At 37.1% G+C, this 22,501-nt stretch overlaps 1 protein-coding gene across 7 annotated transcripts in view; it reads left to right on the top strand.

The window, feature by feature from the left end:
• DENND1A (DENN domain containing 1A) overlaps positions 1-22,501 on the top strand; it is a 478,231-nt gene that overhangs the window by 120,614 nt on the left and 335,116 nt on the right. For 6 of the 7 annotated variants that reach the window (XM_054584397.1, XM_054584396.1, XM_054584401.1 and 3 more), the window contains one exon: positions 18,351-18,400. The exons of the other annotated variant lie outside the window; for it this stretch is intronic. In XM_054584397.1, coding sequence (XP_054440372.1) covers positions 18,351-18,400 — 50 coding nt within the window. The remainder of the gene's footprint in view (positions 1-18,350; positions 18,401-22,501) is intronic. 7 annotated transcript variants of the gene reach the window in all.

Genomic DNA, 22,501 nt, shown 5'->3' on the forward strand with positions numbered 1-22,501 from the left:
ATTTTGTAAATGTTTTGTTGTATTCGATTTGCTGATATTTTGTTTAGGATTGTTGCATCTGCGTTCATTAGAAATATTGGTCTGAAGTTTTCGTTTTTGTGTGTATTATCCTTGCCAGGTTTTGGTATAAGGGCTATATTGGTCTCATAAAATGTGTTAGGAAGTATTGCCTCTTCTTCAGTTTTTCGGAAGAATTTGAGAAGGTTAGGTATCAAATCTCCTTTGAATGTTTTGTAGAATTCACTAATGAAGCCATCTGGTCTTGGACTTTTATTTTTTGGGGAGGTTTTTGATCGTTGTTTCAGTTTCCTCACTGTTGATAGGTCTATTTAGATTTTCCAGTTCTTCATGATTTAGTCTAGGAAGGTTATATATTTCTAGGAATTTAACCATTTTCTTCTAGGTTATTGAATTTGGTGGCATATAGTCTTTCACAGTATTCTTGCATGATCCTTTGTATTTCTGTAATGTGTGTATGTGTGTGTGGTAACTTCTCTTTTATTTCTGATTTTTTTATATGAGTCTTTTCTCTTTTTTCCTTAGTGAGTCTAGCCAGGGGTTTGTCAATTTTATTAATCTTTTCAAAGAACCAGCTCTTTGTTGTATTAACTTTTTGTATAGTCTTTTTGTTCTCTATTTTATTCAATTCTGCTCTAATTTTTATTATTTCCTTTCTTCTGCTGACTTTGGGCTGCTTTTGTTCTTCTTTTTCTAGTTTTTTAGGATGTGATGTTAGGTTATTTACTTTTTTCTTGTTTCTTGAGATAAGCCTGTAGTAATATAAACTTCCCTCTTATTACTGCTTTTGCTGTACCCCAGAAGTTTTGATATGTCATATTGTTGTTCTCATTTGTCTTTATGTATCTTTTGATCTTACCTTTTATTTCTTCTTTGAGTCAGTCATTTTTTAGTTGTGTGTTGTTTAATCTCCACCTATTTGTGGGTATTTTTAAACTTCCTTTTTACAAGCATTGTGGTCAGAGAATGTTTGGTATGATTTCAGTCTTCTTAAATTTGTTGAAGGCCAGTTTTGTGACCCAGCATATGGTTTGTCGTTGAGAATGTACCATTCTTCTCTGGTGTACATGGACCTTTCTGGACTGGCTTCCTAATGAAACTATATTTTAAAACCTTAAACATTTGAGCAAACTCAATTGAAAAATTGATACATTTTCTGATTTAAGGCTCTTCTTTTAAATTGAAGATTTCTTCCTAATTTGCTCACTCCCCAGCTGTTACAGTTATATTGAAGGAACACATTAAAAAGGCCAATTCCTTTTGAGCTATTCTTTCTAAAATCACTCCACGTTATACCGCTCTGCTGTACTACTACTTACTTGAATCTGCCTTCAGGAAATGGTAATATTCAGTCCTCACACATTCTTACTAGGAGTATTCTCCTGTTTTTATTCTGGTTCCAGAGAAGCCCCACTAAATTTTAGACATTTGTGAATACTATTGGACGGTCTTATTCCTGGTGAGTTTTGTGAATACTATTGGGTGATCTTGTTCCTGGTGAGTTACCCGATGATCATCACTAAGTTAACTCTGTGGCTGCTGTTGAGCCCTGCGCTCTTAGTGTTAGCGTAGCCTCCTGCAGTCCGTCTCCGTTGCTCGTTGGAATGCCCCGGCAGGCCTGCAGTCGTCACGTCCTGTTCGTTATCCCCCACAGTGCTCCCTCGTCTGTCCTGCTCTGCTCTTTCCCTCTGCGTTCCTACTCTCGGCCTCTCTCCTGTGGGCTCTGCCTAATAGCCTAAACCCAGTGACTTTTTAATCACTACCCTTCATAATGTGGCTGGAGATATCTTTCTAAAATCTAAATCAAATCATGTAGTCAACCGTTTCTCTTCAGTTAAAAAACTCTTGATAGTTCCTTGGTTCCTTTAGCATCTACTCCAAATTTCTTAACTTGAATTTAAGGCCATGGCAATATGACCTTGATCCAGCTTCCAACTGATTTCCTACCATTTCCCTTTATAGATAGAGCTTCTCACCATTTGCCAGCATAGTTTGTTCTTTTCCACCTCTATATTTTTGCTCATGTTATTTTTATGGTTGAAATGCCTTCTTATCCTCCCTACCTTCCAGTACACTTTGGTTCAGTTCAGCATTAAGTACCTTTTTGTATCACTTCTTTCAAACTTGCTCTGTCTGAATTTGTCACTATCCTCAGCACTTGGAACCTTGACTCCTTATTGTATTGCTTGTCTGTCTGTCTGCCCATCTGTGAACTCTTTAAGTATAGCAATGGTTGTAGTCAATATCAGAGGCTCTTCTTATAGCCAGGATGCATCAGAGGCCAGTGAATAATTGTGAATGTAAAGTATGTAGTGCACAGATATAATTGTTTAAGGAGTTCGGATTCCAGAAAGGAGGGCACAGGGGCACGGTAATGGTGATTGAGAGCATGGAATTTGGAGCCAGGCTGATTAAGTTTGAGTCCCAGCTCTGTCATTTATGGGGTTTACTTCTTTGGGATTTCATTTCCTCACCTGTAAACTGGAAATAATCATAGTAAAGACCTGATGGGATAGTTGTGAGAGTTAAGTGATTTGAAATGTGCAGAGTGTTCAGAATAATACCTAGCATCTAATAATAACTAATAATTATATAGTGTCTACTATTTTTAGGGGTATATTTAAGGTAGCAGGGTAACCTGGTTTTGTTAGGTATTAGGGTCATATGCGATAACCTTTACCTCTAGAATTTTGGAGACCCTAGAAGAATTCTGAAAAACCTTTCCTTTTTAAGCCTACACTGTTCCAGACAAAATTGAGAGAAGTCACAAAAGTAAGAGTACTTTGTCAAGTAAAGATGAAGAGAGAGAATCAGAAATAGTGCCTGAATATTTATGCTCTAAAATGTACTGAGAATACCAAAACTCTTTAAATGGTGATGAAGAGGGATTTCAAATAATTATTTTTATTTTATTTCAGTTGTGAAATCTGTACATTGAGGCTTACCATGTTCAAAACCTCAGAAATTTAGTAATGGGTCCCGCTGTCCTTGTAAATGAGCCTTTTTGGTTGCATATAGTACTTGGTATTATGTTAGCTTTCATTTTAAAAATATGCAGTAGCCTTAAGGTTCCTCTGGCTACCAGAATTTGAAACTGTCTAACTTTGGTCAGTTTCAGATTTCAGATGTGATATAACACAAGCCCAGACTGCGGCCTAGTCTGTATGTGTGTGCATGTCTATAGAGCAGGTAGGGGGTAGGGGTAGAAATGAACACGTATTTATGAAAGATTTAAGATGGTCTTTTAAAAAAATTGAACTTATCAAAGATCACTTACTTATATATCAGTCTTGTGAAATATATAATAATAAAATATAGTTTCACATTGCTTTTATCCCTAGAATATTCTTATGTACCCTGCTTGTCTAGTAAATATTGAATCGTCTCTCAAAAGTCAGCTCAACTGTCCTTACCTCTGAGGAGTCTTTCACATCTGCTGGGTAGACTTGACAGTACCTTTCTTTTCCCTTGACTGTACTTCTATCAGAACACCTAAAATACTTTATTGCACATGCTTGTTTATGCATCTTCCTCCTTCCCCAGGCAGGAAGTCAGAGATTCTTGTCTGCTTCATGTCCACGTCTCTAAGACCTGGTACTGTACCTGGATGTTAGTAGGTTTAAGTATTTGATACATAATAATAAATAACTGAATAGTGTTCACACTGTAATCTTTGGGCTCAGAATTTGAACGATGTAGGACAAATGAAAACACACATTTATTAAATCTTATCCAGCAGAGGCTTAACCAACGGTATTTAAGAGTCTTGTATTTGAATGTATTTCAAACATGATGCCTCTTTAGTAACATCTAGTTTTAGAAGTGTATTTTGTAAATTGTTGAGAACATTTTTGTCAGAGAAGCAGATGCTTATCTTTCTGGAGATCTAAACCCCTGGTAAATTGAGAAGTATTTCTGAATTTTTAAAATGTTTTCTGTTATAAATAACAGACTTAATGGCCAAAGTGCCTTTCATTATTCATGTCTCACTTATTTCTTAACAAATACCATCCCCCCTAAAAATTTTAGGTAGTATTTTTGGTATGCTTGGCCCAAAGAAAAGTAGAAGGCAAGTATCCCCATGTTCTATGAGATTTGGCAATTTGGCTTTGGAAATGTCACTTTGGACAAAGGCTTTACTTTTTCAGCTTCACTTTTTTCATCTGTAAAACAAGGAAGTAACTAATTTTGTAGGACTGTGAGAAGTTGGCATGATGTATACACACAATGCTGGAATTAGTCTAGTTCAGCACTTTTTTTTTTTTTTTTTTTTTTTTTGACATAGCATGAGGAAAATGAAGCAAGGAGAAGACTTTGCAGCATTCATGTAATTGATGGTGTCTGGCACTGCATTAACTCATAGTATATAAATAAGTCCTTAATGTGGATAAAGAGCCTGGAGTCAAATGATAAAAACTAACTCTTCTAAGACCACCCCCCAATTTTCCATCACAGACGGAGCAGCAATTTGTTCTTTTAATATCCTCCAGACAAGCCAGGCTTTTTCCTTTCCCTAAGAGTCTGACCACCATAGATAATATCCAGTCCAGGGCAGTGTTGAGAGTGAGTGGGACATGGCATCACGATCACACAGAGATAACAAGCATAGCCAGGATATGCTTGGCAAGCTGCCGTGTAAGGTTACTCTGACCTAGGGGCCTTGACACACAACACAAACTTTTCACCCCACTGCTGCAGTTGGAAAGCTTCATTCAGCACGGAGGGCTACCACTGCACAGTGTTAGCTCTATGAGTGTTTTTAATTGTGGAGACAGAATCCTGATCAAGTAGTGTCCAAGAATGAGAATCTCCCTCTTAAATATCTTATTTGTAGTCCACAAAGCAGCAAGCTGAGGATTATGGGAAGAGCTTAAGCTCTGGGAATAGATGAATTAGGGCTGAATCTAGCATTTTCATTCTCTGCCTATTTCCAGTTAAGCAACTTACTTCAGCATTCTACCTGAAACTAATTTTACTCAGCTTTCAAGGTTCAGTTCATGTATAAGTGGGTGATAATATCTATATCAGGTTATTGGTAGGCTCACGGGTGCAGGTTAAACTTCTGGCACAGGAAGCGACTCATATTCGCTGTTTTGTCGGTCCCCTCCACTTGCCACGTATCCCCCTCCAGAAAGCAGATGGCCATTGATATGTGAGGAACAAAATAAAGGCTAAACCAGAACAAATTTATATAATGTAATCAGATACTACATTATATGCATAATTGGCAAACTTTTGACAGAAATAACTAATGTTAAACTGACACAAACTTTAATAGTTTTCTCTATTCCTTTTATTTTCTGTATCAAGAATAAATATTGATTCTCTGATAAATTCAAGTCTCCTTTGCCTCATGTGGTCTCACTGCTTCCTGTCATTAAACAAGAAGATGTGAAGACTGTTAACACAGTGCATGGCAGTAGGAAGTGCTCAACTCTTCTAAATCTCCATTCTACATCCAGTCATTTTTTAATACCATCATTAGGTGTTTCCTCTGTGGTAGATAATTCTGCTAGACGCTGACAGTGGATATAATCCCCACCTTTTTAAACTCAGTCTGGTGGGGAAGACAAACCTGTAAATATATTTTATCAATTCTATAATGCACATTTTTTCCCAACATTTTAACATCTCTGAAATTGGTATCCACCTTACAGTTGATGGTATATCATTTTATTTGCAGCAGTTTTTTTCCTGGTGGTACTGAAAATTAATAGCCTTGTAATTGATAGCTTCTTAGGGACAATGATGTGCAGCAGGTTATGGAAATAAGTCATGCTTTCTCTATACACAGGAAAATGGACTTCGGGAACTCAGAAGAAATACCAGCTATCAGGAAGAAGGCTCTGAAGACAGATTTAAGCTAGTCCTGTCTAAATTTGTTACAGTTCTTTTCATTGCTCTTTTTAATCACGACTCCTATCTCTGTTCTCAGGGTTATTATTAAGGCTCCTGTGTGGTGTTTCTTTTCTTTCTTGGAGGCCTGACATGCACTCTTTCGTGTGTCTTTTCCCTCCTGTGGAAATGTAAGGTCCTGAGATTGGGCTCAGTCTGAATACAAGGTTGACACGAGAACTCAGGAGAAGTGAGGATAAACTTCTGAATTCCCAAAATCTGGAAGATATGCGGATAAATAGAGGGGTTAGAAAGTGGTATGAAAGGGAGATATAAAAGGTTTCAAACCATCCTAGTGACTTCCAGTACCTTAGAACAAAGTCCAGACTCTTTAACATGCCCTTTAGGGCCCCACATGATTTGGTCTCTGGCAGCCTCTCCAGCCTCATCTTCTGCCACTCCCTCCCGCCCTGCTCTGCTCCAGCGTGCCTGGCTTCTTTTCGTTCTTTGACTGTGCCAAGGGTTCTTTCAGTGGCCCTTGCTCATGCTGTTACCTTTTTTGGCCTCTCTCTCCCTATCCCTCTGTCAGTCTTTGACTGGTGAACTCCTACTCATTCTAAAGGCTTAGCTCAAAATGACACCTCCTGAGATGTCTTGACTCTTCCATCTAAATTTAGGTCTTGTCATTTTGTCTCAGAGCACTCTGTTCTTTTCCTTCACAGTTCCCATCACAGTTCATGTTATGTATCAGTGTATTCATTTGCATGGCTTCTGTCTTTCCAAATAAATTGCAAGCACCATGTAGACAGGGACTGTAGCATATAGTCTGCTTCTAAATATGAGGAGGGACATTTATTGAATAAGATGCAAGATAGAAGAAACATTGTACATAAGATAGTGACACCTTAGTCTCCTTCAAAGTCGGCACCTTAGGACCTCACACAGTTTTCCCAGTGTCTCTTTCACTATTCAAAACACTCTGGAAAGTCCTCTGTTGGAATTGCCATTAGCTGCCCCATCATTTTCCTGAATCTCATCGATGGTCTGAAATCTTTTCCCTTTTAAAGGTGATTCTGGTTTTGGGAAAAGCCAGAAGTCACAGGGCACCAAGTCTGGGTTGTAGGGGAGCTGAGTCACCTGAGTGATTTGATGTTTCATCAAAAAAAACTCTGCACCAGACGTGATGCATGAGTGGGCGCATTGTCGTGATGAAGCTGCCAATCACCAGTTACCCATAGCTGTGGCTGTCTTTGTTGTATTACATCTTTTAAACAATGAAGAACATTGAGTAGTACTCCTTATTAATTGGCCTGGAGGGGTGTACTCATGTTGGACAACACCTTCCCAATCAAAAAACACAGTTAACATAGTCTCGATTTTGCTGTGACTTTAGCATGCCTTTTTCCCGTGTGGAGAATGAGGCGACCTCCATTGGGACAACTGGATCTTTGTTCCAGATCATATGTATAGCCGTAGACACAAGATTCATCCCTGGGTATGACCTTCTTGAGGAAATCTGGTTCATCGGTAGCAGTTTGAATCAAGTCATCAGCAACTGCAGTACAATGTTGATTCTGCTCTGGTAGCAGAAGCCACAGAACAAATTTTGCCACGACACGACACGTTTCATGGCAAGATCTTGCTTCCTAATCTCTAACACAGTAGTTTCTGGAATCACCAGATCAGCTTCTAGTTCTCTCACTGTCAGTCACCAGCCAATATTTGTGGAGTGCAGCCTGTACCCGTTCAACCTTCTCAGGTGCTCTGCTTGTTGCAGGCCTTTCAGAACCTGGATCACTTTTAACACATTCTCAGCCATTTTTGAAGCATTTGTGCCACACTTGTGTTTGCAGTGCACTCATTACATTGTCCCCGATTTGATGCAGATTCATTGTTCTACTTGCTCAGTCATTTTGAATGTGACAGCCACACAGTACACATGCTCACTCAACAGTGTGTACCATCCCCACTGACTAGTACAGTGAAGTTGTCATTATTCACAAATGCACATTGCAGTCCACTCTCCTCGGCTGCCAGGTTACATCAGTGTTGCGCAGACTGTTCTCATTAGATTAACAATGGCTGGACTTTTTCTAGACAGACCTCTTGGTTAGGGAAATATATCAGTTTCCTTTTGTAAGATGACTTTGAAATATCTTCATTTCAGGGGCTCCCTTGTTCTCTTTCTTATTAACACACTTGGGAAGGGTTTAAGGAATTGGAAGCTTTTCTTCACAGAGTTATTTTGAAATTCAACAACCACAGCAAATAGTTGAATCTGTCACATGAATACTTGAATCTAAGTCACTCATCTGTCCCCCCTGCAAGTATTAGTGGTGGTCTGAGATCCTTTCTTACTCTGACGGGATGAAAGGGATTAGCAGATAGCACTGTACCAGGAACCTAGATGATGCATCTGGGTTTTTGACATGACATGTGGAGCTTGAAGTACCTATGGGACATGAGGCAGACATGTCCAAAGGCAGTTGGAAGTAGAAGCCTGGTGTTAGATATGGTTTAGAAGTGAAGATTTGAATTTGAGCCATTTACATAGTGATAATAATTGAAATTAAAGTGTAAGTAGGCTATTAACAGAGGATGCAGAAAAAGAAGAAGGAAGATGAAGGGAAAGTAGTTGAAAGTGAGGCCAAAACGGAGCAGTCAGAGGGGAAGAGACCCTTCTATGCTCTATACCCAACAGAACGTTAGAACATTGGGCATGTAACACGTGTGTGAGCGAGTGGTGAGTAAAGCACCAGAAAAGCTTTCTTCTTTTTTAATATTGTTTTTCAAAAATACCATAAACAAAGTAACCCTCAAATTGAAGAGCTCTCAATAGTCCAGAGAGTATGAATCCATGTATCTGTCAAGAAAAGCCCTGGACCTTACCTGCGGTAGTGGAACTATTACTATAAGAAGTATTATTTCTCTGAAGAGTCCATGCCACAAAACGGTTGTGAAGTCTGAGTTGTTCAAATATGATTTATTTTTAATTCTTTGTATTTTAAATATTTTTTCCAAAAAAGAGAGAGCATGTTTATATGCTAGAGACACTTGGCCTTTTATTAGTAATTATGTGTGAATTGTTGGTTCACCAGAGAACTGATATGATTGACATTGGCATTTAACCTTTCCAGTATTTCTAAATTTGAGTTTTGGGTGTTGGTAAGTTTGTTTGGATTGTGTTATGTGACCATGCTCCTTTGTAGATTAGGGCTTGGCAAACTATAGTCTGCTAGTCAAATCCTGCCTGGGGCTGGTTTTTGTGTGGCCTTTGAGCTAAGATGGTTTTACCTTTTTGAAGAGTTGTAAAAACAAAACAAAAAACCCCAGAATAATCTGTGACAGAGTCCGTAAGTGTCCTACAAAGCCTAAAATATTTACTGTCTGGCTCTTTAGAGAAAAAGTTTGCTGACTCCTTCTTTAGTTTGTAAATTGTACATAAAATGAACCAAAAATTTCATAGGAAAACCTCAAATTGATGACTATAGTTCCAGACTGTCTTGCATGTCTTAAGGCTTTTCTTTTAAATAGTGACTTAGCTGTTGAAGTATGAGAACACATTTTTGTTGGTGATATGTGAACTTGATTGATTGGAAACTGCCTTGTGTGACTTTAAAGTTTGACCAGAGGGGGATGGAAGGCCTTCTGTACTGGCTGGTGTCTCATAGAAGTGTTCTAGAAAATGCTGAAATGTGTCCCATTACCGTTGTTGTGTTTGGTTTATCCCAGGCAGTCTGAGGTATGAGGTAAACACTAGCATCTACATATTGGAGCAAGCTATGTAAAGTAGAATAAAGTATTTATGTGGGATAGAATTATGTTCTTTGTTTGCATTTTGTTTGTCCTCTGAAGAGGTATTTTCTATTTGCAAAAGTTGTAAAAATCCTTGAATATTAGATTTAGAAAATGATTCAAATTGTATAGTTTTTATTTCAATAGTGTTTCATTTCACCTGCCTTCTGTTTTTGTGATGAGATGTCATTGATCAGTTCTAAGTATAAATTTCCTCAGTTCTTAAATCCTCCTGATACCATTCCATCAGAATCTCCAAGTTGTGGGAAATAAAAGTTGATTTGAAACAGTTCTGTAATTAGAGATGATTGTTGAGTGAGGCTCTGTCTAATCAGTTGCTAAATAATTCTCTCTCAAAAGTAGATTTGGTATTTACATTCTGATATTCTGCTCACAGTGTTTGTTGATGGTGCCTGAAATCCCTTGCCACTGGATAAATAAAGCCTATTATTTCCTTTTCAACATTTTAAGTGATTATTCTCTCATTCAAGAGCTAAGAAGCAGAAGGATAGGTATATTATCCAACTATGATCCTGACTATGCAAAGAAGCTGGAAACCTTGATTAATATGCCTTGTTAACTGATGATTTCAGTTTCATACTGGCAGTGCTAGAATAATTTGTGTAAACCAAGCAGTACAGATTCCTTATTTTAGCACTAAGACTTACAAAGGCTTCTTTTAGCAGCCTTTAATTTTGTACTTATGTATGTGACATAGCCTGTGGCTGTGATAGCTACAGTGAATCTCCAGTTGTTTGGGGATGAAAGGGGGAGGCAGCTGGAAACTCGGTAGCTACATCTAGCTGTCTACCTAGAGAAGGCCTTGATTTCAAGTTTATCTAAACAAGCTCGACTAATCCCAACTATCTAGGGGGATCCACTGTCAAAACAAGCAGCGTGGCCCTGAGGCAAACACAGCTATACAGAAATGAAGGCTGGGGCTTCCAATACTCCGATGACTGCATACTGGAGGCTTTTTTCCCTCCTGAAAGAGGGTAAGAGAGGTATAATTTGCATAATGCCTTTTCATTGGGAACTTTTGGAAAGCTGACAGACCTCCAGCTTATAGATCTGTAGCCACAATACAGAGTCTATAGGAGAATCCTTGAATGACCTAACCATATTGAAAGAAAATATAAAAGCGTCCAAGTATAGCCAAGTGAGAGAGGAAAAGAGGCTGATGCATTGTCTAACATCTGCTGTACTTCTCGTTAGTTTTGTTCTTTGCTATTCTGTGTGGACTTTGGAGAAGCCTAAGACAGCCTAACATGAATCCTATAATCTTCCTTCTGAATATTTATGTAGTGTGCCAGCTTCTAAGCTGTCCTTTGCGTTTTCCTATTTCCCCCTCATTTTCATGCTCTCAAATGAGGCCAACATTTCAAAAGCTAAATAAATGTTTGTGAATGTTTATAAAAGATTTGCATAAATTTGTCCTTGTCTGACAAAGATCACTTTTTTCTTATGCCAGTTCTGAAAAAAATTTTTTAAGGTTTTGGTGCTTGTCTTGATAACAAAGTCTTGCATCCCAGAACAATGATTGCTGATTAAGTGGGTATGCGATTGTGACTGAATAGGCTTTCAAGATACTGGGTAAAAAGGCCTATCATCTGAAGGCTGAATTATAGAATTTAGAAAATGTTACCAGAAGTACACATTTAAATCTATTTTTTGGTGCCATATCATTAGATAAGACAAAAGAGTTCTTACAAGTTAAAAGTATAACCCCCCACAGGTTAGAAAAATTCTCCTGTATAAATTTTAATAATTAGAATGTTTCAATAACTCAGAATATTGCTTTTCTTTCCTGTGGTTGAACATATTTAAAAATAATTTTTATACTTTTAGCCACCTTTTGGAAACCATAACTTTACCAGTTATGTGTATTAATATGGTTACTGGGGTGGTGATCAAAGGGAATATATACCAGGCAGTGCTTTAAGACATCTGAATGCACGGTTGTACCTTGAGAAAATATAAACTATATGAAATTTGTGGTGTTAGGTCTTAATTATAGGATGGTCAGACACACACACACGCGCGCGCACACACACACACACACACACATACACACGCGCGTGCCCGCCCCCTTCCCCCCACTCCTGATGCCATGTGTTTGCTGAATTCATTTATCTTTTAAAATTAGAATAGATTTTGTAGGGTGGTGGGGGATGTTGTGGGTAGAGGTTCTGCTAATTTAGTTCAGAGATATTCGAAGATTGGCAGGAGAGAGAGGTAATATCCAGTTCTGTTAGTCCTTTAGTTGTATTGGTTTAGAGGTTTAAGTTGTCATTAAGGCACAAACTAGAGCCACTTCTCTGACACAGTTTTTATCACATCTGCTAGGCTTGCGTCCCAAGAGGGGAGACGCGGAGAGCAGTGAATTCAACATGGGCCCATTATCGACTGCTTTTTCGTGTGTTGTAAAAGGAGTGAGACCTCAGGGAGGCTTGGAGCCTCCTCCCGTGTAATGTCCAAGTCAGATTTGAAGGACTGGTGGCAGGAAAGCTTTGGCCTTGGGGTGTGAATTCTAAGAAATAGAGGCACAATTAAGTTTAAAAAATTCAAGGATTTTGAGCTTAATAATGAAAGATTTTTTTTAGACTAATGTGAGCAGAAAAGTTGCCCATCTGTGCACATTTTTGTCTGCATTTAAAATATTTAAAAGCTGACAGCTTTTAATATGCTTACAAAATACTATTTCTATCAGTGCTCTTTTGTGTGTGTGTGTGTGTGTGTGTGTGTGTGTGTGTGTGTGTGTGTGTGTGAATACTGTCTTCCTGAGGGCAAGTTGCTTCTTCAGTGAAACCGTGTTTGCAGTTTTACTGTTGGGACCCTATTCCTTTGGTATGTGCGGACTTGTGGCCCCCTCCTCATTTTCCCCAGTATCTCTTCTCTTTAGATATATTGATAACATAAATGTGCAAATAATATGATTTAAAATGTTTAAGGAAATAAACAAGGCAAAATATTTTGGAGTAATAATATTAAGTCCAAAGAATTCTATTACTGATGTCATCGAATGCTAATTGTAAAAGATTCTAACCAAATCATTTTTTAGTTTTGGAAGTGTTTGAAATGTGTCATGAAGTTTATTCATGTTTAACATTGACCTTATAAGTATAGCTCTCTCATTTTCAATGCTTTTGCTGTAAGGTTTGAAGTTAATAAAATGAAATCTTAGAATAAAGGATTTTATATAATATTTAATTTGGGAACAACTTTGTTTTAAGTAATTTTTTGAAGCAAGGAAAGTATATAAAAAGATAAAGTGGCTTTGTCAAATTAAAAAAGTTTTTATAAAATTTTTTCACAAATACATATTTTTAAAGACATTTTTACTTAAAAGTACTTTCAGAGGTGGCTCTTTTGCTTTCCACCTATATACTTAATGTCCTTGATAATTTAGGTATAAAGTTTATATGACACATGTTATAGAATATGATATATTTCTGTATTTTAGTATAATTTTATCTTTGTGCATAGTAGGTATTATACAAATTAGCATAATTATAACATATGCATGACTGAAATTTAACTAAAGTTTATAAAAAGTAAACTGGGAGTAAATATTGAAATATACCAAAGAAAGGAAGCAGACTCTGTAGCATTTGAGCAGTGTTGTTAGAAATTTGACCCAGCTTTTATGTTTGGGTGTTGAAAGGCCTTTTTGTAAAATCCCTTATTCAAAGCTTTTGTCACTGAAAAAAAAGTTTGGCTGTAGCTATAGTATGGATCTTGGATTTAACTTGACATTTATAGGGAAGGAGAAAAATTATATTTCCTGTTTTCATATTTAGGAAACTTCTGATCAACATTCTTGAACTGGGTGCTAATTAAGCCTTTAAGAACTTCTTCACCATTCTGTTTTACCCTTCTTAATTGTAAGTGTTAAAGCCTCTGGTAGCTTTCACTTGGAGTCCCTGGTTTTAACTTGAAATGGCTTAAAGTTGAAACTTAGTTAGCTTTTTGTATGTTTGGATTTTGTGTGTGTTCTGTTTTTAACTTTCAACTTGAGTTTTAAGATCATCAATCAAAGGCTTTTCTTTCAAGTCAGTCGCACTGATCTCAATTGCAGGACTTAGAGGGTCAGCATTTCCCTCGTGCTATTAAAAAATGTCTAAGCATAGAAATAGAGTATTTTAGGAATTTGAGCTCCACTGATCTTTTCATCACACATTTGCATTTTGAAATGAACAAATAAATTAGATGTAGGAAACTCAGGAAATGTCCTCCCACCGTCTCCTCGCCTCTCTCCTTCACTTTCTTTTTGGACAAAGGTAAATTACCAACTGCTATATTAGCTTCCAGCAAGCTACACAGAGGCTGATTGTAGCTTTACATATTTTAAAATCCATTCATTTATTCAAGCTATCTCTTTTCTTTATTTAAATGTTTTCTTGCACACATTTTCTTTTTCCTTTTGAACTATTGAGAACATGCTCCATCTCCCAACATTCTGTAACCCCAGTGGACATTATAATCAGCCTGCGCTTTTGTCTTTCAGATGGCATTTATTTGTGGGGTTTGTATGTCTGTGTGTCAGTTGTTTTCGTCTGCCAAATACAACTAATTTTTGTCTATAGATTTCAGTGATGCAGTGAAAACAAAGTATTTGACATCTGAACTGATGGCTGTTGCAGGATCTCTTACACACTTCCTACCGTGCACCCCAAATTCAGGGTGAATTCATTTAGCCTTCTCACTCCTCATAATACCACTTAACTATATCGAATTTAGTTTTCAAAGTTTTGCTTCCAGATCGGATTCTAGGATGAATAATATTAAACATTTTTAAAGCTTTCCCAGGTTTTTAAGAGAATGGCTCAGTTTTAGCATAACACAATATAATTTCTTCAGGTTGGAGTAAATTTCCTTGATGGGTTTTGACTGGGTGAGAATTCAGATTGGGTGAAATGAATCCAAAAAAAGATGGAGATGAATCTTGAGTTCATTTTTTATTTTTATTAACAAGTGACTCCAGTGTTAGGTATGTTGATTTCATAGTTTGGTTCATAGTCTAAGGCTTAGTTATCTCCTTGTGGGCAGAGCTTTGAAGATGTTGATGCTTTTCTACTACACTCTGCAATCTGCTGTTTAATATATGCATCACTGAAAGGTTTATGTGACTGCCTGTCATCCACCCTACCCCTCTGCTCTCACTTCTTCCCACATGAGGTATTGAATATTTTGTTAGGAAGAAAAGCCCTTTTGGAAATTGCCTATTTCATAAATTGTCTGGTGACACAAAGGGGTTGGATGCTATATTCCTGTCTCATTTATTTTGAAAACTTTGCTACTGAACTCACCTTAATCAATGAGCTCAATGTTGTCTCCAATAAGTTATGTGTTGGATATATTGATTGGGAGGGATTTTAGAAAACCCGTCTGGGGTTTATAATGTCAGCAGTGTTTTGATTATGAAAAGAGTTGGAACCTGGGGACATGGAACCAGGTGGCGAATGTCCTAAAGCCAGTGGTGACATGGTGGACTGGTTCCCTCCTGGGATCTAGTTCATGCCCTGCACTTTAACTGTGGTGACTGGCTACTATAGATTCACTTTTTTGCTCATTAAAATGTTAAAAAAATCAAACTGTACATAAAAAGATTTGTGAAAATATAAACTTGGGAATTGATCTGGAGAGCTGGCACAATCTTTCCCACCCCCTGCTTTAGCAATGAGGTCATTTACATTTCATCAGCTGTACTGCATCTTGAAGATCCGATTTATGTGGCAGTAGTTGAGGTCGTCTGAAAGAGCTTGTGTAGGCAAGAAAAAGGGGAAAGAAAACAGGAAAATTACCATCTGCAAAGAGAGTTCCCTAGCCAAAGACACAGGTTCTAGAGAAAAGAGGGGTTGGTAACTGGTTAATGACTGTTTTCCCAGTAAAGTTAATATTGAAGGACACTCTACTATAAATATAAGGCTCAAAATATGTTTAAATTAGGGTTTTAAAGTCCCCTTTCTTGAAGAATGGCACTTTTCATATTCAAGTAATTGTGTTTTTCTTTGGAAAAAAGAGGATGAGGTAGTTAGATGTTTGTATATAGGGAAACATCAGTATTAAGAAAATTTGTTCATTCCAGCAGTTTTTATTTACAAGAAACATTGCTTGTTTTTTCCCTTCCTCTTCCTGTCCTTCCATCTTGAACCAAGACGTAGGTTTTTCCGTTTTGATTGTGGTAGTGTGTGACTATGCCTGACACAGAGTAGATGCTCATTTTTGTTTTTGCCTTTGATAGCACACCACCATCTTGTTTGACTTCAGCTGGAGTATCAAGCTCTTGTAATATCACAAACATGAAACTTATTATAAGGCACAAAGATGTGCCTACATTTGCCTATATTTCCTTCCTTCCCTCCCTCCCACCCCTGCCCCATTGCTTAATTAGACTTACCGCTGCTTTCTTGGGTAAAAAGGAAAGCCCTTGGGAAGTAGGTTATACTCAGCCTACATTGGATATTTTAATATTTGTTCTAATATTATCTGACAAGTTCACAGTTGGTTATTACTCTTGACATTAGAAAGTGGTTAAGTAGTTTCTGTATTATACTGAGTAATAAGTTGGGCTTCTTAGATTCCTTTGACTCTGCTGTAGAGTGTAATGCTTTCTTGTAGCCATGGGGGTCTTTTATTCCCCCAAAATCTTGAGACTTTTTGGCTGCTCAACTCCAGCATAGAGTAGAGAAGCACTTTTGCACCTGTAACTTTTGAGGAGTAAAGGATAACTGTCATTGTAGGTGGGTTTGGCAGGAGGGAGCCTGAGCACTGAATTTTAAAGAATGCTTGGTTCATACACTGAAGTCAAGAGATATTTAGTGGTATTTGAAACCTGAAGTGAAAGGAAATATGTAAGGAATTTTTTTTTGCATATAAATCTTGTGAGTTTTGTGTATGTGAGTTTTAGTGTATTTTATAATTGAAACTACAGACATTAGAATGGATGTTTATATGATCTCTTTTCCAATATTTGCTTGATAATAACATTATGCACTGAGAAGTTGCCCTTGTTCTTCTGATTCTCTATTAGCAACTGCAACTTATTTAAATATGAGTTTTAAAACAATATGTAAGGCCTTTTGAATGCCACATTATGAATTTAGCTAATATATCAGCAGTGCCTCTTAGAATATGTTGAGGTATCCTTAGCCACATTTTTGCATATTTTTGATTTCCTATTCCTTTATTATTTCACAACATGCCTTAACAGTGCTGTGACATATATGTATATAGTATCAGTCCAAGACAATATTAATAAATAGGGTATGCTCAACTGAATTATGTAGGTGGAATATGCTCTGGCAGAGCAAGTCGGTGTGTTTTCTGCTTCATTGAGTGGGTTATTAGATTGATGTGGTTTATTTCTTGAATGATAGAACCGGTTTTAAAAATAAATGAAGCGAGAAACATCAATTCAGTTAGCATTGATAATTCATTATTATTGGTTAGAAAAGTGCTACATTTGTAAACTGATCTTTAATTTATCACTTGGATTAGGATTTGCAAAGGGCAAGTTTGTTTTAATTTGAACCAGCTTCTCAATGACTGAAAAATGTGTTCTTCATTTTGTCTTGAAGTTGGGATTTTGAATAGTTAAAAAGCAAATCAAATGCATGAAAGAAATACTTTTTTAAAATTTATAACATTGGTCTATGAACTTGAGCACCGACAGTGGACTAAGTTTACAATTAAATTAAGACAAGCTAAAGAAAGTTCTGTGGAGGAAGTAATAATTAATTACTTGTGTATATGTTCAGCTGTGTGTATAGATGCTATACACATGAAATGTGTCCACTGGGAAAAGTCACACCCCACTGTGTATTGTGCCTCATACAGTAGTGTGCTTTTCTTAATGTAAGAAGCTTCTCTTTTGTGAATAAGTCTTTGAAATGTCGCTCTGGTTAAAAAAAAAAATGCCTTTGTTCCCTTTTTGTATACTTCCCCTGAATAATGTGCTTGGTTTTATGTACCTATGTATTTGTTAAAAGATATTTAAACTCGTAGTTTGCTTTGGATTTTCACAAATTACAAGCAGGTAAGTGTGTCCAATTATGATGACATTTAACTAAAAATAGTATATACTTAAAATTGTTACATTTTGGTTACAAAATAAATTTATGCCAGAAATCGCAACTTCTTTATGAAGTAAGTAGATGAAGTTTTACACTTGAAAAAATGCAGTTGACTATGTTCAGGGACAGTTGTCTTAAAGTTGGTTTTCTATTCTGCTTGTGCTTTAGCCCGTTGATGTTGGGAAGCAAGCGTTGTCTAATCCCGGCCCCCTCTGTTCCTAGGTAACAGGCAAAAACGGTGCCAGCAACAGCAGCCCTGCCAGGCCAAACCCATGTGGCTCGGTGTTATTCACTCTGATCCATATGGTCAGGCTGGAGATGGTCCCTGGAGGGGTGTTAACACTCAGCAACCCACCCGCCTCCCTCCCTTCAGAGCTTTCCTGCGTGGCTCCTGCTGCTTGCCCATGTGTGATTCTTGATTAATTTTTCATTTTTAATGAAGTTTGATCATGTTTATTATTTCTCATGATTGACTGCCTGGTACTCCTCCCATGTAATTGATAAAGCCCATATTTCTTCATCTGTCTCCTCTTTCTTTAGGGTAAAGTTGCTAGATTGTGTGCCATGGTTAATGTTAGATTTATTGGTCCCATTAGATGTATAAATTATCTTTCTTTCTCTCCACAGGAAGTTCTACAGACTTTGACCAAGTTTTGTTTCCCCTTCTATGTGGACAGGTAGTGTCAGATTTTCAAACTTTACAAAAAAAAAATCAATAAGCCTGCTATGGAAAATAAAAACCATGCCATTCTTAATATTCTGTCTGCCTAACCAAGCTTTAAAACGTCTGTGTTCCAAGAAGAGTTGCAGGGCTCTCCTTTCCTGGGGATTTTAGTGACACCATCAAAAAGTTTCAAGCTTAGAGCTTCGCTTTGGTTAATTTGTGAGCTACAGTTTGCACAATATTAAATTTTTGATTTTGGTTATCAGACTAAAACCATGATTAAGAATGGTTGGGTTTTAATCCAGTGCTACTTAATTTTTATTTAAATATGAATATATTTGACCGTACCAAGTAATATTGAGTAATATTATGTGACTCCCTGGCCTTATGAGTGTTATATAGACTGTTTTTCCTGGACTTCAACTTAAAATTTAAATCTGCCTAGGCCTGTCTTTTTTAAAGGTATTCTGCTACTTAAAAGGTATACTGCTAAATAGAGTCTTACATCTTGCTTTGGTGGCTAAAATGGTATCTCTCAGGAAATAAGCATTTCCTACAGATTTCTAGATTTAGAAAAAATACAAAATCATCTAAACATTTCCTTGGTATTTGCATTATGATAAACTTTCTTGGAGAGGTACAAATATTAGAACTCAAAGATAATTAGTCTAAGAGACTTAAAAAAAGTGAACCTCTGGTCAACAGCTTATTTTTAAGTTGTTTATTTTAAAAACAATTTTAGAAGAGCTTTCCCCCCTTACTTATAATACTATAATTTATTAACAACATTAATAAAATGACAAAATAATCACCTTAATCTTATTTTAAAGAAATGTCTCTTGTGTTTTTCTTTACAGTTTAATCATTTTTTGAAATCACTTGCCCATTTGAATGCTGTTTGTGATTTTTCTAACGGGAAATTGAACCATGAGACTGTACAAACATTACATCTTAAAAATTTTACATTTAGTGATAGAGAGGTTTTAGAAAATATCCTTATAAGTATTAAATGCCATACTATCTTCCAAGAAAGCTATAAAATATGCCCATCTTCAGGAATGTTCTATCATGTGTTTTACTATACCCAAACGTTGTAGGACTGAAAGACTTTGGTGACTTGCAGTGCATATGGGTAGTTTGCTGCTTGGATTTTTTCTGCACTTTGTAGTAACAGTGTCCTGGTTTATTTGGCATAAACCTAAAAATGATGTGAGATGAGAATTGGTAGCCAAAGGAGTTTGAAAGAGTAGTAGGAAGCAAAGAGGGTACTAAAAAGCAGCTCTGGAATGTTGCCAATTGCTTAGAATCACTCACTGTTTCTCCTGGTTCTAACAAGTTATTTTTTAAACCAATCAACCACTGTAGTATTTCCAGACGTGGGCTTTTAAAATCCTGGTATCAGGGCTATTTTAGTAGCAGGATGTTGCTCTAAACAGAATAGTCTTCATTTTAAGAGGGCCAGTCTTTGTAATGAGAGTCCTCTTATCTCTTCTTTATCCTATTCCTTCTAAAAATAGCAAGCAAGGTTTTATTTAGAGATGTTTAATGCAGACTTCACATTTTTATGTATGAATTAGTGATGCATGAAATCTCCTCCAGCCACTTATAAAATGTATTACAAATTGTGGCAAGGGCATATTTATATAAATTAATAAAGCGGAAACGTTTTTAAAATGTAGTTAGGTGTTTAACAAAGAAAAATAAGAGAATACATTTTTATATAATTTCTTGTTAGAGTGATGACCTGTTTTGGATAGGTATACCTTAATTGACTTTGTAAACTAATATTAAAAGAAATTTGCAATGAGATTAAATCTCCCCCAATGCGTGCTGTATGTGTGTACCACACACACACCCACACACCCTTTCTCTCTCCCTTTTTCTCATACCACATAACACCTACCTGTCCGGCTGATTACATTCCGAAATGGAAGGAAAACAGGCCCTTAAATTATAGTTGTAAATTTTTTTTGTCACCAATGTCTGATGCCTTTTTGTTGTTGTTGTTAGAAAAATATTTTTCTTCTAATATGCTTCTCTTCAAAATACTCTTCTCTGATCATTATTCTCGTATTTTTTAAGAAAATGATTTGGGACAAAATTGTTTCTTTATGGATATATTTTAATCCCTGCCATCCTCACCATGTATACTGGTTCTTTCTTACGTTAATTACTTCTGATACAAAAAAACACTTTATTTTGCAGAGTATATTTTTTGTCTTCTCTTTCCCTACTTCTAACTTTGGCATACTTTAATGCAGAAGAGAATAGCAATGAAGTTTATTCACAATAAATTCAAAGATTTTAATGTCACTTTTTTTATTAGACTGCAGTTAACACTGTCAAATGGATTTGCCCAGATTCTGAGGCCCACAAAGCCCCTTAGATATATTTATGACGTTGTTTGACTTAGAAAATGTCAGCATGGGAGATGTGTAATGCCCCAGGTGATTATGTTCAAAAAAGAAAGCTTCCTAATCTTGTTGGTATCTGTGCTTTTCTACCCCAAGGAATGGTAATACAACTTTCTGACATGTCTCGTCTATATCAAGAGTGGGATTTTCACAGTCATCAACAAATCACCTGTTAACATTGACATCTTACTGTCTCTTGTGTTGTTTTAAGATTTTTCTTTCTGAAACTAGGACTTATGAAAAATAATGCCGGTGGCTCTTTGGGTTTTCAAAAGAAAGTGCTTTCTCATGTACCATCTCATATTGTCTTCCTATTGTAAGAGATGAGAACAAATGCTGTTTATCTTCACTTGAAAAAAAAAATCTAAGCTGTAGAGAAATTGTGACTTGCCCAAGGTCCTCTTAGGCTGCTAGCACAACCTGGATGTTTCTCTCTCAAATGAATACATTTTTCAGTAGAACACCTTGTGGGAAAACCAATCCCCCCCCCCACACACACGTGTGTGTGTGTGTGTGTGTGTGTGTGTGTGTGTGTGTGTGTAGAGAGAGAGAGAGAGAGGAAAGAAAAGATGTTAATATTTGAGTTCCTAATTGATTCTAGTCAACATACTAGACACTTTCACATTAATACCTCACTCTTCCCAGCAACTCTAGGAGATAGGTGATGGTGGTATCTCTTTCACAAAAGAGCAAAGGAGGGTTCTGAATGTGTAGCATTATGCTGAGTGATAAGGAAATGGTATCAGACTTGGGGCTCTGCCCTCCATGTGTTTCTCAGTCTAGCTCAGGAAGTATTAGAAAGACACATCAAGCAATACCTGTCCAGAAGGAGAGTGAAGTTATGGAAGACTGAAATGTTCAGAGAAAACTTCTCATAATGGGGGGAGACTTGTGTTGAGTCTTTAAGGATGGCAAGAAGAGGTAAGGGGAAGGGAGAGCCTAACACCCCATATGCACTGAAGAGCAAAGCAGAGGAGAAACCATGAGTGAGCCTAGAGATTGTTCAGCCAGAGCAGATGGAGCCTGCTGGGAAGAGGGTGATGTGTACTGTGGTAGCTTGGGCTCTGGCTACAGGAGGCCTTGAAAATGTGTGAGAATAAGACTGCAGGATTTTAAAGCTGAAATTCATCTGGTTCAACCATCCCGTCCTACAGAAGGGAAGCCAAGATCTGTAGAGGTGGAATGACTTGCTTATGGTCATCACCGTTTAATTACAGAGCTGGGAAAGCAGCAGATACTGTTGGTTTCAATCCAGACTTATTTCTCCCTTGCACTGTATTTAAAGCTCTTGGTGAAGAGGAGGAGTGAAATGATGGTGCTCAGATCTGTGTTCATTCTCAAAAACTTATTGTCATTGATGAAAGTAGTTTCTGGGGGAGGGGGACAGGGGGAATATATGTATAGCATTTCATCTTGTGCGCCTTGCTTGCACTCGGTAGCTGGCAGTCTGCTTCAGTTAGCCAAAGTATTCGAGATGCATCGGATGATGGAAAAGCTGGTCTTCCATGTTTGTGCTTATCCTTTATCAGAACCCAGAAAGTTAGCTACCATGCCAGGGCCCTGTATGTTATACTGTCACACACAGTGACTGAACATGAAATGACATGATCTTTTCAGGGGCAGAGGTATAGTTTTCATGATTAAGGATGTAACCAAGGTTTAAATGTGGTTTGAATGCTATTTATAATGTTACTTATTTT

Source organism: Pteronotus mesoamericanus, unplaced genomic scaffold (genome assembly GCF_021234165.1).
Source record: "Pteronotus mesoamericanus isolate MK-2021 breed Mesoamerican mustached bat unplaced genomic scaffold, CSHL_Meso_final contig_78, whole genome shotgun sequence".
NCBI classification, from domain to species: domain Eukaryota; kingdom Metazoa; phylum Chordata; class Mammalia; order Chiroptera; family Mormoopidae; genus Pteronotus; species Pteronotus mesoamericanus.